Source organism: Lepus europaeus, chromosome 6, assembly GCF_033115175.1.
Source record: "Lepus europaeus isolate LE1 chromosome 6, mLepTim1.pri, whole genome shotgun sequence".
NCBI classification, from domain to species: Eukaryota; Metazoa; Chordata; class Mammalia; order Lagomorpha; family Leporidae; genus Lepus; species Lepus europaeus.
In genome coordinates this window covers 65,270,351-65,289,173 of record NC_084832.1, presented here as the reverse complement: position 1 = coordinate 65,289,173, position 18,823 = coordinate 65,270,351, and the positions used below count along the sequence as shown (strand labels likewise).

At 36.8% G+C, this 18,823-nt stretch overlaps 1 protein-coding gene across 3 annotated transcripts in view; it reads left to right on the top strand.

Annotated features, from left to right (window-relative positions):
- The window catches only part of INTS6 (integrator complex subunit 6), a 105,067-nt gene that overhangs the window by 43,236 nt on the left and 43,008 nt on the right, over positions 1–18,823 (top strand). For all 3 annotated transcript variants that reach the window (XM_062194246.1, XM_062194245.1, XM_062194248.1), the window contains exon 5: positions 15,091–15,274. In XM_062194246.1, the coding sequence (XP_062050230.1) occupies positions 15,091–15,274 (184 nt within the window). The remainder of the gene's footprint in view (positions 1–15,090; positions 15,275–18,823) is intronic.

Sequence of the window (18,823 nt, the reverse complement as noted above, 5' to 3'; positions counted from 1 at the left end):
TAGCAGGAAGCTGGATTAGAAGCAGAGCAACTGGAACTGGAACTGGTGCTCTTCTATATGGAATATCAGATGCCATGTTGCCAGCAGTGATTTAGCTCATTGTGCCACAATGCTGGTCTCTATTTTTTTCTTTGATATTTTATGCTTTCTGTGTCTTGTTTAAGAAATCTTTATCAGCCCAGGATTAAGATTTTTCTCTTGTATTTTCTCCAAGTAAGTTTATAGTATCAGCACTTACTTTTAGGGTCATGACTTACTTAGAATTTATATGTGAGATGGGAGAAAAGTGTTGGAGATCATTTTTTGACATATGATTTACTAATTGTATTAGCACTGGTTGTTGAAGAGATTATCCTTTCTCTGTTTTATTGCTGAGACATCTTTGTTGAAAGTCAGTTGGTCACAGATTTGTATGTCTATTTTTGGACTTTCTGTTCTGTTTTGTTAGTATCTGTGTCTTTTGGCAATATGCACTCTGAACTACTATTGTTTTATAGTATAAGTCTTGAACTCCGTGTTAAGTCTCTAACTTTTTCAAAATTGCTGTGTCTATTCTAGGTTCTTTGAGTTTACATATAAATTAGGTTTCTAAATGTTTATAAGGAAGGTCACTATAATGTAGTTTTGACTGAAATTACATTGAATATAAGTTATTTTGGGGAAATGAGTATTATTTACATTATTGATGATTGTGATCTGTGAACATGGCATATCATATTTTTAATATACACTTAAAGTTAAATTTTGGGGGATCAAATACATTGACAGTATACCTTAGAATCTAAGTTATAGATAATAGGTTTATTAGAGGATTAAATAAGGTGATATAACGGAGTATCTAATTGAAACTGTGACATATTATAAGAGTTTAATAAATGATGAATTGTTCATCTGTTAACTTGCTGTATGATTTTGGGTAATACTGGGACTGGACACGAGTCCTATAAGGACTTGATTTTTTGAACTTTTGAGAAAAGATTGTTATTAAAAAAAATTATTTCCACAAGTCAGGACATACATAATGCATTGCCGTAAGTTTCTGTTGATAAGTTTTTGTGTGTGTGAGGTGTTATTTGCTTTCAATTACCTAGAAAATAATAGCTCTTCAAAATGTTTCACAAGATTTTTCCTTTATTTTTAAATCTTTTTACCTATATAGTTCTGACTTAATATTTTATGACTTACTCTAGTCTAAATGTTTTATGCTAAATTCTGAAAAATTTGTGGGTATTTATAATTACGTACAGTTTTTAGCATTGGTAATATTTCTTTTGGGAAGGATGTATGTGTGTTTGAAACTTAGTTTTGTTGTTTCTTACATCATACTTTATGTGTGCTTGTTATCCTTTGAGCATGTTAACTCATTTCTATAATAGTAGAGGTACAGAAAGTGTTAGGGCCTTAGGACATACCATGTTCTATATCTTTTATACCATATTTGTCTTTGTTATTAGTTCTTTGCCTTTTGCTCTTCTTAGTTTCTCCCTTTCATTCCTATACCTTTTGCTATGAGTCACCCTGGTGCTTTTCTTAAACCATTGTATTATCTCTCTAACTCATCCTGACTGCCCTCAATCTTCCTACATATTAGAATTCCTATAAAGCATACCCCCTTAGTGTATTATTCTACTCAAAAATGTTTATTGCTTTCCACTATCCACTAGATTCCTCAGTGCCTTTGACAGTATAGCCAGTCATGTTATTTACTCATCCATGTATTCATTCAGCTATATTCAGTGAACTTCTTTTATGAACCAGATACTGTGCCCTGTTTTGAGGATAAAATGGTGAGCCAGATGAAACAGCACCCCTTTCTCCATGGGTCTGGGAAAGGCAAATTTTATTAATAAAAAACCACCTAGATGAAAGTAAATTTGCAATCATATGTTCTACAAAAGGGTGGGATTATGATATGAGAGCTTACACTAAACATACTACATCTAGTCAGGGAGGTCATGGAAGGCTAAGATCTAGAGAGACAGTAGGACTTAACTACACAAAAAGTGGGAAGGAAGATCATACCAGGTAGAGGGACTAGCATATACACAGGCTTTTTTTTTTTTTTTTTTTTCCTTTGAAGGAAATGTGTTTTGAGAATGAGGAACTGAAAGAAAGCTAATGTGGCTTAAAGTGTAAAAGAAGAAGGATTGTAGTACAAGATGGAAATTGAGGTTGAACTTGGCTTTGAGGCCATGCTAAGTATTACTGTTGTTAATATAAAAGTAATAGGAAACCATAGAGGGTTTCATTTAGAGGTAGGAGGTGGAGGAAAGAGAGCCAAAAGTAGATGTCAAGAGACCAGTTGCACCTTTGGGCTAAACTTGACAATAACTTTGACAAAGAAGTTGGTTGACAGTAGAAGAGATAGAAAAAAGCAACAGTCTCAAGAGATATTTAGGAAATTTTTAAAAATTGTTTATTTGAAAGGCAGAGTTAGGGAGGGAGGGAAGGAGGGAAGGAAGGAAGGAAGGAGAGGCAGGCAGAGAGAGAGAGATCTTTTATGTGCTGGTTTACTTCCAAAATGGCCACAACGGCTGGAGCTGGGCTGATCCAAAGCCAGGAGCTGGGAGCTGCTTCCAGTCTCCCATATGGGTGCAGTGGCCCAAGTACTTGGGCCGTCTTCCACTGCCTTCCCAAGTGCATTAGCAGAGAGCTGGATCGGAAGTGGGGCAGCCAGGATTTGAATTGGTGCCCATGTGGGATGCTGGCGCTGCAGGCTGTGGCTTTACCCACTATACCACAGCACTGGCCCCATGTATTTAGGAAGTAAAAACAATAAAATTCACTGATATGTCCTACATTTGAGGGTATAAGGAGCAGGGAAATAGCTTCTTACAAAACTATATAGATTATGATGCCATTTACTGAACTAACTAAATGTTGTTGGAAGAGGACCATTTTTGGTGGGGGAAAATTGTCAGTTTGATTTTGAACATGTTTAGTTTTAGGTACCTATGAGCCATTCAAAAGGGAATGTCAAGCAGACAGAAGAATACTTGGTGCTCAGAAGTGAAATAATAAGCTGAACAGATAATTTTTGAATATTATCTATGTAAAAATGAGTAATTGAAGCTGTGGGTAGAGAGGTTGAGGATTGAGAGTATAAATCGACCAAAGCATAAGAGTGAGCCTTAAGGATCTGTGGCATGTGATTGCTGGCTTTTGGAGACTGGGCGTGGGTTGGAGATGAGGGTGGAAGACGCGCCACCGGCCAGAGAAAAGGAGGAAAGCCGTGAAAACATCTGTGAAATGAAAGGAAGATGGCTTTGAAAAGAGTAGGGAAGCATTTGGAACGCTGTGTGGAAGCCAAATCGGAAAGTCTCCACTAGGTTTAATGATTCCCATCGCTGTGTAACAAGTCATACTGAAACTGAGTGATTTAAAACAACAATAATTTGTTATTAAAATTCTGTGGTATGGTTGCATTCAGTAGGGGGTTTAGTGGGGTGGAACATGCAACATATTCTTAAATATGTTTGGTGCCTTTGGTGCTGACTGTTGGCTGGGCACCTTACTTTTCCTCCCTGTGGCTTCTGTTTGTCCATCACTCAGTAGTCTGGTTTAAACTTATTTATGTGGTGGCCAGCTTTCACGTAGGTGAAAATGAAGCTGCAAGGCCTTGGGAGATTTAGGCCTAGAGTATTTTGACCACAGCGTGTCACCTACCACTGACACCCAAAAGAGGCCACTAATGATTTACTCTCAGAGATCTTTTAGTGAGGTGAGAGGACTGGGAAATGACTAGGAGATGAAGAAAAATTCCTAGCCATTCCTCTTATGGTCCCTAGATTTGACCTAGATGATTAATTTCCTGAATGTTTACTGTTTCTTTCCTCACATTCTTCCTTCCCCTAACTACTATTTCTGTCTCCTGATATTAAAATTCTACCCATTTTAAAATCTCAAAAACTTTCTTAAAAGAAAATCTTTAATTTCTCTCTTCCTTTAAAGTTGTTTACTGTCCAACAGTTCCTGAAGTTGTTTTTTTTTTTTTTATTTTAAAGATTTATTTATTTGAGGCCGGTGCCGTGGCTCACTTGGCTAATCCTCCGCCTGCAGCACTGGCACCCCAGGTTCTAGTTCCGGTTGCTCTTCTTCCAGTCCAGCTCTCTGCTGTGGCTTGGGAGGGCAGTGGAGGATGGCCCAAGTGCTTGGGCCCTGCACCTGCATGGGAGACCAAGAGGAACCACCTGGCTCCTAGCTTCGGATCGGCGCAGTGCCGGCTGTGGCGGCCATTAGGGGAGTGAACTAAAGGAAGGAAGACTTTTTGCTCTCTCTCTCTCTCTCACTGTCTATAACTCTCTCTCTCACTGTCTAACTCTGCCTGTCAAAAAAAAAATAGATTTATTTGTTTGAAAGATGGAATTAGAGAGGGAGACAGAGATGTCTTCCATCCACTGGTTAACTCCCCAGATGACTGCAATGGCCAGAGCTGAGCTGATCTGAAGCCAGGAGCCAGGAGCTTCTTCCAGGTCTTCCACATGGGTGCAGGGGCCCAAGGGCTTAGGCTGTCTTCTACTGTTTTCCCAGGCCACAGCAGAGAGCTGGATCGAAAGTGGAGCAGCCAGGACTTGAACCGGCACCCCTATGGGATGCCAGCACTGCAGGCTGAGGCTTTAACCCACTGCGCCACAGTGCTGGCCCCTTGAAGTTGTGTTTAACCTCAGTATTTGTTTTCCTTTAAAAATATTTATTAATTATTTGAAAGGCAGTGAGACACTGAGAAGCAGAAACAGAGATCTTCCATCCACTGGTGCATTCCAAAATGCATACAATAGTCATGGCCAGACCAGGCCAAAGCAGGAGCCCAGAACTCCTTCTTGGTCATCTACATGGTTGACAAGGACCCACATAAGAGAATTGTTGCCTGCTGCCTCTCAGGGTGCACATTAGTAGGAAGTTGATATTGAGAGTGGAGCTGGGACTTGAAATCAGTTACTATGATACAGAAAGAGGGTGTCCCAAGCAGGTCCTATGTTGAACACCTGCCCCTTCATTATTTCTTGCCTCCTGTGTTTTTTATCACGTTGTTCACTCTGCATTGTTCCCTCTGCAGATAGTTCTGGATTCTCAGTAAATATTAATTCTTCAAACTTGTTCAGATCTACTTCTTTGGGAAGCCTTTCCTGGTTTATCCCCCAGATAATTTTTTCCTTTTCATGTACCTATGTGTAGTTTTGCTGTTGTACATGTTATAGTTATTTACTTACATGTCTTGAAGGTAGTAAATGTCATGTTTAATGTGTTGTCTTTCATTTAATAACTTCTGAGACATAACTTGATTGGCAATCCCATTATTTTTAAAAAATGGGTCTCATTTGGTAATAGTTAAAATATGGGTATTTATAATGACCCTCTTTGATACTGTTCCAAGTTTACTGGTACTAACCAGTGTGATAATCTATGAAGAAAAGTTACAGTTAAGTGTTTGAGATGAAAAATTATAGGAAATAGTGTGTAGTCAAATCCTTTTATATCTCTTACTATGAATAAATAAAGCAAGCATTTATGAGCTTATTATGTTCCATGTGAACCTCAGTAGAAGTATGTCTGTAAATTTTCATTATGACTATTATATCCTGAGTTGGATGGAGTAGTTGCTATCATACCAGGACATGAAATCTTTGTTTCTCCACCCTGTCCTTCAGGTATGAGGCAGATTTTGCAGCTCATATCTTTGTGTCCTCTAGGTGTGTGTATATATATATTTATGAATATATTTATATTATATATTTACTCATAAATATTTATATATATGAGTGTATATATATATATATATAGGAGTATATTTACATACAAGGGTGTATATATACATATAAGGGTCACGATAATGAGCTAGTTACACACACAGGGAACACACTTGCAGCTCTTAGAATTAAAACTATCTAGTTCTGTGATCCATCACACACATTTCCATGGAAACTGTTAGTAAACATGTATGTGTGTGTATGTTAGGTTGGAGGGAGCACAATTTTTTTTTTTAAGATTTCTTTATTTTTATTTGGAAGGCGTAGTTACAGAGAGGCAGAAGCAGAGAAAGGGAGAGAGAGAAGCTTTGCATCCACGTCCACTTGTGCCCATCTGAAGCCAGGAGCTTCCTTTGGGTCTCCCACGCAGATGCAGGGGCCCAAGGACTTGGGCCGTCTTCTACTGCTTTCCCAGGCCACAGCAGAGAGCTGGGTTGGAAGTGGAGTGGCCAGGACTTGAACCGGTGCCAGTATGGGATGCTGGCACTGTAGGTGGCGGTTTTATCTGCTGTGCCACAGTGCTGAACCTAAGTAGCACAATTTTTGTTTGTAGGACACTGAGAGGTGCTTGTGCAGTGATTACAGCTCTCGCTGTACTTCTCTTGTACTTTCCCTAGACTGTGGGAGTGGGACCTCAGTCACACATTTGACAGTATGGAGAGGCAGAGAAAAGAAACATATTTTTCTTGTTCCCTTCTAAACTGGTAGGATTAGGCAGCTCAGGAAATGGCCCATTAAAACTGAAGTGGAAAGTACTTTAAGAAAGAACTTAAAATTTTAATTACTTCAGTAATAGAACCAGTTGGGGGAACATCCAGATTCAAAGAGAAACCTCTTTATTTGTTGGTACAGATCAACCTTGACTCATGGTGGGCTCTGGCGTGATCTGTTCCAGGAGTCAGTTAGGTTGTATTCTAGGAAACATCTGTTTATATTCCTGAGTTAAAGATGTCTTAAAAATGAATTCTACCTTTTTTAACTACTTGCTTCTTTTTTTTTATATTCTGCAGTTTAAAAACTAATTTATAACACTAAATAATACTACTAATAATAACTATATATAGAATAATATACTAAATAAATAATAGTGAGTATTAAGAATAGCAATACTAAGGCCTGTGCCACGGCTCACTTGGTTAATCCTCCGCCTGTGGCGCTGGTACCCCGGGTTCTAGTCCTGGTTGGGGCGCTGGGTTCTAGTCCCAGTTGTTCCTCTTCCAGTCCAGCTCTCAGCTGTGGCCCAGGAAGGCAGTGGAGGATGGCCCAAGTGCTTGGGCCCTGCACCCCCATGGGAGACCAGGAGGAAGCATCTGGCTCCTGGCTTCGGATCAGCGCAGCAGGCTGGCCGAAGCGGCCATTTGGGGGGTGAACCAACAGAAAGGAAGACCTTTCTCTCTGTCTCTCTCTTCTCTCTCTCACTGTCTAACTCTGCCTGTCAAAAAAAAAAAAAAGAATATTAATACTAAATAAATAATATTATTAATAAAAGCAAAGATTATCTGAAGTTTTATAATAACTAATAACTTTTTAAAAAAAATTTATTTGAATGCTGTTTATCTGGCTTCCGTTATCCTTATTAAATCCTGAAATAGTGCCATGTTTATGGCATGTGCATTCTGGATAAGTAATTAGAATTCAGTTGAGTGTTAGTCCAATTTTCGCCAAATCACAAATAATCAGAGGATCAGAACCGTAATTAAATGTAAACAATCAAATAAAGGTGAAGCTTCATTTTTTAAATGTACAAAGAATGGCCATGCCTGATATAGATCAATACCTGCCTAATTTACCATTCGTTTTTTATAGTATTGCTAGCATTAAGTTTTATTCTTTTTTTTTTTTTTTTTTTTGGTAAGTTCAGAAATGACTCAAGTGAAAAGGTAGAAAAGTCTCTGAAGGAAAGGAGGAAAATTAGGAGTGTTTCTAAATTTAAATTACATTTCCTTTTCTAGATAATTAAGATGTTTAGATTGGTGATAACACTAGTCATTTAAAAAATATAGAAAATATTGTGTCCAAGTTAAAAAAAAAACTTGGTAAGAATAAACAATAATTTTCTTGGCTTGTTAGACCATTATACTGAAGCTGTGGTAAGTATAATCTTTAAAGACCCTTATAAAGGCCAGAAATACCATGGTTACGGAAAAATTATATTATTGAATCATGCATTATTTATCTGATTCTTAAAATTTACAGTCCTTTTTAAGTGTTCTAAATTTGATAGTATGGCAGGGCTAACTTGAGTATATTCTCCAAGCAGATGTGTCTTACTATACAATTTTATATTACAACTCATCTCTAAGATATAGAAGTAATAGTATATACCCCACTTGCTTGTTATAAATATTATATCTAAAGCTAGTAGATAATGCTTGGAACATTGTAAATATTCAACATATGCTTGCTATTATTATTATTGTTTGTTTTTAATTGTTATTACCCATTTATTGAGAATTGAAACAGAAAAGCAAGAGTGAGAAAATTATATTGCTACTCCTTTCCACTGGATAAAAGTTTATGGGAAAAGCATATAAGTGTACAGTATAAAAAAAGATATTTATACGATGTATTAATTAATGGCTTAAAATCACTGATGGAGAAATTTGATTAACATTTTTTTCTAAAGGTGATCTTTTTTTTAAGAAGTCTTCTATTTAATAAATATAAATTTCATAGGTACAGCTTTTGGAATATAGCAGTTCTTCCCCTCCCACCCATATCTACCCTCTCACCCCCCACATCCATCCCACCTCCTACTCTCTCTCCCAAGGGTGATCATTCTTTATTTATTTAAGTATGTATGTATATATGTATGTATGTATGTATGTATTTGAAATGCAGAATTACAGACAGAAGGAGAGACAGAGATTTTCAGTTTGCTGGTTCCTTCCCCAAACGGCCTTAACAGCCAGGATTGTGGCTGGCCTAAATCAGGAGCCTGGAATTCCGTCTGGATCTCCCATGTGGGTGCAGGGGCCCAAGGATCTGGGTCATCTTCTGCTTTCCCAGGCCATTTGCAGGGATGTGGAGCAACTGGGACTTGAATCAGCACCAATATGAGATGCTAATATTGGGGGTGGCGGCAGCCTAATTTGCACCAGAACGCTGGCCTCAAAATCAGTTTCTTTTTAATACAGATATCTCAGCATTTTATTTTTATTTTTTAAAGATTTATTTATTAATATTAGAGTTAAAGAGAAAGGAGGAAGGGGAGGGGGGGGAGAGAGGTCCTCCATCTGCTGGTTCACTCCCCAGATGGCCGTAACAGTCAGCTCTGGGCCAGGCTGAAGCCAGGCACTTATCCAGGTCTTCCACATGGTTGCTGGGGCACAGGGACTTGGGCCATCTTCTGCTGTTTTCCCAGTTGCATAGCAGGGAGCTGGATCAGAAGTGAGACAGCCAGGACTCAAACTGGGGCATATGTGGATGCTGGCATTCCAGGCAGTGGCTTAACCTGCTTTGCCACAATGCTGGCCCCAGCATTTGATTTTAAAACTGCAGGTTACAGCTTCAATGTTAATTAGGCAGTATAGTGAAGTATTTAAGAACAAAGAAGGGGCCAAACTACCTAGGTTTGAGTTCTCCTTGCCACTTAATACTTGTATACTTTCTCGCAAATTGCAGAAGCTGTCTGTTCTTCAGTTTTTATTATTTGTAAATAGGAAATATAATAGTGCCTATCTCACTTGTTTATTTTGTGGATGGTAGAATTACTATACTCAAATATGAATGGTTTAGAATAATATCAGGATCTAGTAGCAGCTACTATAACAATATTACTGTTACTATAGCTCTTTTTTTTTTTTAGCTTCGCTACTTTAGACATTTAAATTTAATTACTGTCATACTAAAGTTTCCTGGGATTAGACTTAGAAAACAGCTCTTAAAGAGCTATTTTTCTATTGAGTATTCATAAATGAAAAAAAAAGTCCTACTAAATATCTTGATAGCTAGTATTGTGATTTTTTTTTTTTTTTTTTTTTTTTTTGGACAGGCAGAGTGGACACTGAGAGAGAGAGACAGAGAGAAAAGTATTGTGATTTTCAGTTTGCTTCTCTCTGCATCTTATCTTTCCTTTCAGAAAATGATCCCTCTTCTCACAACTCTTTGAATACCATAGGGACAGTATTTTATTATTCGTCTTTAAATCCCCAGAATCTCAATATGCCTCAAGTTTGGTTGATACATAAAAAATGATGAATGAATATTATGCATAATTTCCAGGAAGTATTCAACCCTCCTGCAGTGCACTTTAATAGCTGGTCAAGTAGAACTCTTTGAAAGGGTCCTTATAGATGTCTGAATTTTGGGTTAGTAATTTTGTCTAATCTACCTCTTATTGAGTTGAGGCATGTGATACTTTCTTGGTTCTGATTTTGCAAAGAATAGTGGTGTGTTAAAAAAGAGGTATAGATAATTACTTGAATGAGTAATTTCCTGGCTTTGGACAGTTGTCTCCACATTAATGTGTTCTAGTATTCTGGACAAGAAGAATTTCTGCCATATTTGCCTAGTTTTTTCCATTTTTGTTTTGGCTTTTTTTTTTTTTTTTTTTTTTTTGATAGGTAGAGTTATAGACAGAGAGAGAAACAGAGAGAAAGGTCTTCCTTCCATTGGTTCACTCCCAAATGGCTGCAACGGCCAGCACTGTGTTGATCTGAAGCCAGGAGCCAGGAGCTTCTTCCTGGTCTCCCATGGGGTGCAGGGCCCAAGCACTTGGGCCATCCTCCACTGCACTCCCGGGCCACAGCAGAGAGCTGGACTGGAAGAGGAGCAGCCGGGACTAGAACCCGGTGCCCATATAGGATGCTGGTGCTGGAGGCGGAGGATTAACCAAGTGAGCCAAGGCGCCAGTCCCTGTTTTGGCTTTTTAAAACATTGAGTAAGCAAAACAGAAACTGCAGATGAAGTGTGTAGCATTCTTTGTTTCCCAGGGAGCACATTAGCAGGAAGCTGAAATAGGAAGTAGAGCCAGGAATTGAACCCAGGCACTCCAACACGGGATGTGGGCATCCTGAGCAGTGTTCTAGTCACGGCGCCAAATAGCCACTCCAGTAATGTTTATTATTAACAGTGCATAGATTCTGTGCATATCACGTCACACGCTACCCTTTATTTTTATCTAATATTGACCCCAAAATAGACTCACACATGCATAGTCACCTAATGTAAGAAATTTATTTCAGTTTTAATTTTAAGTGATAAAATAATAAAGCTTTTAGAGGAAAACATAGGAGAAAGTTGTCAAGATCTTTGTGTCCTCAAACTGTGAAAACAAGAAAATTAAGGTAAATTCTTTTTATCAAAAGATAGCTCTTAAATAATGAAAGACGTCACACACAGACTGGGAGAAGGTAGTGTTAGTACCTATGTCTAACTGAGGACTGATATTGGGATTATATTAACAGTCCTTCAAGTCGATAAGAAAACGATGGGCAACCCAGTTAAAAAAAGAAGGCAGAAGACTTTAAGAAATACATTAAAGAACACATTGAAATGGTGGTAAATGTATGAAAAGGTATTCAGTTTCCAAAGACATCAGGGAAATTAAAACCTCACTGAGATACCACTCTACCCATACCAGTATGGCTAATATGAAAAAGATAGTTGATACTATGTGTTAGAGCACCTTGTTCTTCCACATACTGCTGGTGGGAGTATAAATTGGCGAAACCACTTTGGAAAATTGGTAGTGTCAAATGAAAGTACATATTTTCATGCCCCATGACCCCTGAGTTCACCTCCTAGGTATATTCTGAACAGAAAACCGTACATGTGTTTTTCATAAAGACGTGTACTGTTATTTTATAGTTACACTCTTCATAGTACAAATAACCCAAATGCTTACCCTTCAGAAAAATGGATGATAAATTATGGTATATTCAGAGACCCATACATAGTATGACAATATGAATGAATGCTCTACATGTTTCATGCGCAATGTGGATAAATGTCACCCTTTAATAGTGATGAAAGAGGCTATAAGCCAGAGAGGCCATACTGTATAATTCCACTTATGTAAAGTTCAAAGTCAGGCAAAAATAATCAATTGGGGAGTGGTAGTTCCCGGAAGAGGCATAAATTAATAATCTTTCCTGATATAAATGCTAACTGCCCAGATATATTCAGTTTTTGAAATTTAATCAAGCTGTACCTTTATAATTTGTGGTTTTTTATGTGTATATATTGTATTGCTCCAACATGATTGTTTTATGATCTAGTTTATTTGTCAGCGGTAATATGAGAACCTACCACAGTTATTTTTTGATTGCCTTATTAGACTTTCAAGTTGATAGTTCACATTGTTTTTATATTCTTGTTATTGGTATTCTCAAACTTATAAAATTTTTGGTAGCCTTATGGGTATGAAATGATATCTCATTGATACTTTGATTTGTATTGTGCAGTAACCAGTATATTTCAGCATCCTTTCACTTGTTAAAAGGCCATGTGGATTTCTTCTTGGGTGTTCTTTTGCTAAGTTTTTGCTTACCGTAATTCTGTTCATTTAAATTGCATTTTCCTAATGGTTAATTTTATATTTCTCTTCTTGATTTATGTGCAATTTGCGTTGAAAAGTCCTTGTACTACCAAATAATCTTCCTCTTTGTGATGTTATATATTACTAGAATCTCAGCTGTAAAGTTCAGGTTTGGGTAGTTCAGTCTTCCTACAAATGTTTTCTCTTTTATTCCTATTTGCCTGGCATTACTTCTTCCTATTTTAATAATATGTTTCCACTACATGGGATTCTCCCCACCCTTTGGTGATGAGAGGTTGATGGTTATATGGGGGGAGAAAAATAAGAATAGAAAAATAAGAATTCACAAGGTTTTATAAAATTGAAATAGCTGTGTTGTAAAATGCTTGTAAAAATACTTTGACTCTCAATGCATTCTAGATTTAGATTGTAAAAGCAAATTGTTTTGTTGTTTATTTTCTGCTCTGCAGATGCTCATCATCACATGATTAGTTTGTGTTTTTGTGTGTGTGTGTGTGTTACAGTCTCTTTGCAGTGTTTGTTGTCCCTGAATTCTCAAAGCAGTTTCATGTACCCATTACTATGCCAAGCAGTTACATTAACAAAACCTTCTCTAACCAGTGACACAGGTGCTTTGCTGTTTCTGTTATTTTGGAGAAAAAATGGCTAAACATTTGGTAGTTGTATTTCCTAAATACAAAGGTGGTTGATTGGTCTGTGGCACAAGAAGATTATATATAAACAGTGCTTTCTCCCCTGTCTTCTGGCAGGGTGTGGTAATAGCGAGGGTCTGGAGTTCCTGAGCTGTTCCTTGAGTTGTTTGCAAGTGTCACAGAGCCTTGAAGGTTTGGGAACCTTCCTCAGAACATCCTGGCTCCAGTTTCTTCAGCATTCCTTCCTCTTGCCTCTGCCTTCTGCTGCAGTAGGATCGGTGCCAGAGGAAAAGCTCATGACTCCTGTCCATGGTCACAAAATCTTGGCTGATCGTGGTAAAGTCTTGCAGCATATTCTCTTGGCATGAATCTTTTGGGGAGAGGTGCCAGCAAGCATAGCACAGCTTCACTAGGAACTCTTCCTAGAATAGAATCAGAGCTGTTTTTAAGAGTTTGATGTAAGTCAATGAAGAGAATCTAATCTTAAACAAGTGTAGAATGACTTCAGTCTCCAATTTATCAATTTCAGAAGTCTCTGAGATTTAGAAGGGCTGTAAGGAAATGTAATTAAGTATTGCTTTATGAAGAAATTACTGTAAACTTTGGCAGTTAATTTTGATAATTTGTAACTGTGTTCTATTAAGAAAAAACAAACTTCTAACATTTGTGGAAATAAGTCTGTGAGTGTTCTGATCTTGGGCTTTGTTTATTTACTTTTTAAATTTATTTGAAAAGCTGGCAGGGAGGGAGTTGGGGGTGGAGACAGAGAAAAAGAGAGAGACAGAATGCGCAAGAGCGTGCTTCCATCTGCTGTTTCATTTCTCAAAAACTCACAACAGCCAGGACCTGGGCTACGCCAAAGCCAAGAATTGGGAACTCAGTCTGGGTCTCCATGAGGGGTGGTCAAGCCAAGCACTAACAATTTCTCCTGCTGCCTCCCAGAGTGTACATTAGCTATAGGCTGAGTCAGGACTTGAACCCAGGCGTTCTCTTGAAGGATGCAGGCATCCCAAGTGGCATCTTCTGTGCCAAATGCCTGGCCCTGGACATTATTTTTAAGTCTCAAAGTGATAAGAACTTTTGTGTCCCTAAGCATAATACCATTATCAAATACTATTAATAATTCTAATAGGGTATTTAAATCTTTCCTAATTGTTTCCAAAAAGCTTTCTTTTGTTTGTATTTTTTCTCTTGTTCTGTGACATTTCCAACTCTTCTCCACCTTGGATTTTTTCATGATGTTGGTCATTCATCCTATAGAATGTCTCATTTTGGATTTGACTGCTTGCTTCCATGTAGTGATGTTTAACTTGATCTTGTATTCCTGGCAAACTGGTAGTTAGAACAAAAGGTTTGTTTTGATTCAGATTAAGCCTTTCTTTTTCCCCTTCCACTTCCCTTTCCTTCCCCCTTTCTTCCTTTTCTCCTTCCTGTCTCTTCCCCTTGCCTCCTGACCAGTCTCTGTTTCTGTCTTTCTAGTCTTTTCCTTCTTTGGTAAGAATACCTTTACAATTGCTGTCTGGTTGTCCCTTTTTTGGTGATACTAAGATTGATGTGTGCAATCTATTGGTATGCTGAATTTTCTTGATGCAGAGGTGCTCATTAAAGATTCTTAAGAATCTGAAAAGAGATTCTTATTTAACAAATCTGATGGCAGTGGGGAAAAGCATTAATTAAACACACACTCCAATCTCTTCTACATTTATTCAGGTACGATAAGAATCACTACTTTATTACACTCAATGTGTAATTAGTGGCAGAATTTACTCTTATGCAAATACTTTGAGAATGTATATCTTGTATAAAATGAAACATTTTAAATTGATAAGGTACTGTAAAGATGTTTGGGGCTGTTTTGTGTAATAGAATATTGACTTGGGCCCAGAGAGGAATATAAGGTATCTGTCACAGAATTGTTTTGATGACTAAATAAAATGATTTATTTGGAATCATTCCAGCACCTGGCAGTTAGTTGAGCCAAAATCTGAAAGGCATTACAGTAATACAGATTTAATTTTCAATGCAATTCTTCAGAGTAAAATTTAAATTAAGGTAATGATATCATGTGCTATTTTAACTATACTTGAATAAGGATTTATTTGTAGCTTGTTTTTGGAGTAATAGGAAGCTCAGTGCAGTTTTAATGTAAGTGGCCTTCTGAAGAACATGATGTATGGAAATCTTACAGATTTTTCCCCTCTACTTTCAGCTCCATTTACCTCTTAATTCTCCTTTGCCTGGAAGTGAATTGACCAAGGAACCTTTCCGCTGGGATCAGAGACTCTTTGCATTAGTGTTGCGCTTGCCTGGCACCATGTCAGTAGAATCAGAACAGTTGACAGGCGTGCCTTTGGATGATTCTGCCATCACACCAATGTGTGAAGTGACAGGCGGTAAGTTTTATGCTGGCGGTAATTCAACTTAAAAAGCGGAGTTTACCTGAGTGTTTTAAATCTACACTTCAAAAAATTCATATTTGTTTTTGCTTAACAAATTATTTAGAATTAGTATATGATTTCAAAACTTATTAATGATGGCTTAATGGTTTTGTTTTAATAGGGTATGTTTAATAGTGGATCTGATAGTGAATGGTAATTTTTAAATATCCTTATAGATGTGAAATTGCTGGTATTTGAAGTTGTTAACTTTTCTGTCTACAAAGATTGCCAATGATTTATAAATGCTGTAGCATCATTTTCTGTGGAAAATGCTTTGAGCATCATTTCATCATTCATTTGATGTTTATGCCTAGATAAGGGCAGTTCTTCCCAGAGACAAGGAGGTAGATGGGTTAGAGAAATCAGCTGGCCACTGTGCTTGGTGAACACTAATGGAAATCTTGACATAGAACTTGTAATGAACACAGAATTTCTACAGTGTGAGATTAACTACCAAGTAGATTAATTTCATTAAGTTTATATTGAGTGCCTACTACGTGCAGACTGTGCATCCTTAATGCAGAAAGCTGAAATCTGAAATGCTTCAAAATATAGAATGTTTTGAATGTTTTGCTCAAAGTGTTTTAGATTTTGGAGCATATTGGGTTTCAAGTTTTTGGACTACAGAAGCTCAACTGGTAGTCTCTGCAGATATTCCAAAATCCACAAAACTTTAAAATGTGAAACGTTTCTGGTCCCAGGCAGTTTGGATAAGGAATACTCAATCTGTCCTGAGTACTGTGTGTGCTTTAGGGCTTTAATAGTGAATATAGCATGCATGGTGTTTTTGCTTTCATGGAACATTTTAGTTCTCACCTAAGTAGTTTGATATTAAAATGTTGAAATCTGCCATTACTGCTGTTTCATATGTGATAGGGCCTCTGACAGAGGCTCCAGCCACAGTTGATGCTCTATTGAGATTTCATCATAGCCAAGCTACATAAGTTAAGAGAAATTATAAATGCTGATTAATATTTTAGATACATTGCTTCTAAAATTCCATGAGTTTTAGAAATCTGCAAATGTTCACAGACAGAAAGGGATTAGCTTTAGAGAGGTATATGAAATGGGAAAAGTTAGGAAATTATTACTCACATTATTAAATGCTCCCACCAAATAACTCTGTGAATTGTTTTAATATTTCCACACAATATGATTTACCCTCCCCGCCCAAGAGAGGTAGGCATATATTCTTAGGGACAACCTGTTATCTAAGTTGAAACATTTGCTAACAGTTTCCTATGTATATGGATAATCATATTTTTTACTGGTAGTCTTAATTGTTTCTGTGGGAGGATGTACATTTATATATTAAGAAATTTTTATTTTCAGCTTTGAATTGATCTACTTGTTAAAATCTTGCTTTTGTTTTTTAACTAAGTGTTTTTTGACTTAACAGATCATGAAGGGCTTTGAGGCTGTTATTTAAACATTCTTACATTGGAAATCTCTTACTGTGAATCACTGAGTCTCAACTTAGGATTATGATGAAGATGTGGGACTATATATATATATATATGTGCTATGACTTTTGTTTTGTGGAATCAGGAATATTTAGTGTGAAATGAAGTGAGTGGTATAATCAGAGAGGATCTGAAAAGAACCTTGAGACATCATGTAGTAGTTGGTATCTTTGCCTTTGGGCAGTGGTGTACTAAAGATATTTTGTTTATTCTTTGAAAGGAACATCTCCAAAGGAGAAGATTCTGAAGTCATCCTTGGTAATATTTTTCAATGCTCCAAAAATCTTAGTCAAAAAATGAGGAAGCTTTCCCTAAATCTAGTTTGAATCCCTCCTAATATAATCATCCATTTGCCCCTTTTCGTGCTCTTGCTAGCAATAATGGGAACCTTGCTCAAATGCCACTCACATTTTCATATATCTGAATAATTGTTTTCTTTCTTTTTTAATTTAAAAGAAAGAATGTTCACTCAGGAAAGTTTGAGGATAAAACACCAGAAAAGTAGAAAGAACAAAATAGCAAATGTCTCCTGGTATTGTACTGTCCAAATATAGTTACTTACTAACAATTCCTGTGCTGAATGGTGTGTGTATGTGTGTGTGTATGTGTGCACGCGCACTTATTTAACCGTCAAAGAATTATTAATTAAGGAAAAAGTGAAACTTGCCTGTATTATAAAAGTAATATTTTGTTGTATTTTTATATGTGCTTTTAAAAGATTCCACAATTACAGTTATTGTAAACATTTTTCTTATGTTATCAGGTAATTAATGAGTGCCCACTGTTTGCCAAATGACTGTTCTAGATGCTGAGAGTACATCAGAAACAATAGATATAAGTTATGTCCTTGAACTGGGTGCTAGATAATAACCATGTAAAATTAATAAATAGCATAATTTTATTGAGTGGTTCCGGCTATATAAAGAAGTAAACAGGGTTAGGGATTAGAGAGTAACTCGAGGCAGAATTCTAGGGATGTTTTCTTTAGAGGAAATGACATTTGAGTAGAGACCTGAATAATGGAGTTAATTGCAGGAAGATCTAGGCAGAAGAAATAAAGGGAAGGAACATGCTGTGTACACTTGGGAGCAATAGGAATGCTGTTGTGGGGTGATTATGTAGGGAGGAACAGAGTTGCATATGGGTTGAGAGAGACAGGCAGGGGCCAAATATTGAATACAGTTTTAGGCCATAATATGTTTTATTTTCCAAATGTGTTGAGAAGCCGTTGGAGGGGTTTTTATAGAGGGTGACATCTGATTTCTCTATTTTTAATAAAACATCTTTGTTGGTAATTTTACTTCATTTTAAGATTATAACTAGTTTTGCGTATACTTTTCTAACCAGCTTATTTATGATATAGCTTAGGGGAATAGTGCTGGTCATATGCTTAAATATTTGTTTATTAACATCTTGGAAAAATACTTAAATTATATGACACTACATATCAACATTTATATATAATCTTCTAAGTGGTTTGTGTATAAAGATGGTCAGCCTTTTTGTGTATTGTTTTATGTATATGCTTAATTTAGGAGAAATTTAAAATCACTTTATTCAAGTAAGCATGGTTCCATATTTTAATTATTATTTCAAATTAGTACATAATTTGTGGTGTACAAAGTGTATCTACAGTAAAGTTTCTTGTACCTTGTAAGGACTTGAATCTTGGCTGTACACTGTACTAAATTAGGGAAGTTAGTTAACCTCTTTATGCCTTAGTTTTCTTGTTTGTAAAATGAGAGGAATAAGCTATATGACTATTACTATATTAATATGATAAAAAGCTTAGAACACTGCCAGGCATATATTCAGTAGTTGGTAGATATTGTTACAATTATGGTCATTATTTTATTTACAGGTAAGTTGTTAATGTGATACTTATTTTTTTAAGTAATGCTTACTTACGAGGGTTTGAAGCACTATTGCTTAATGTTTTCTTTCTGAGTAGCCTCTAGCAAATCATGTTAAGTACAAGTTGATATCAGTAATTTGATGTTAAATATAATAGTGTGACTTGTTTTCTGAAATAATTGGCTGC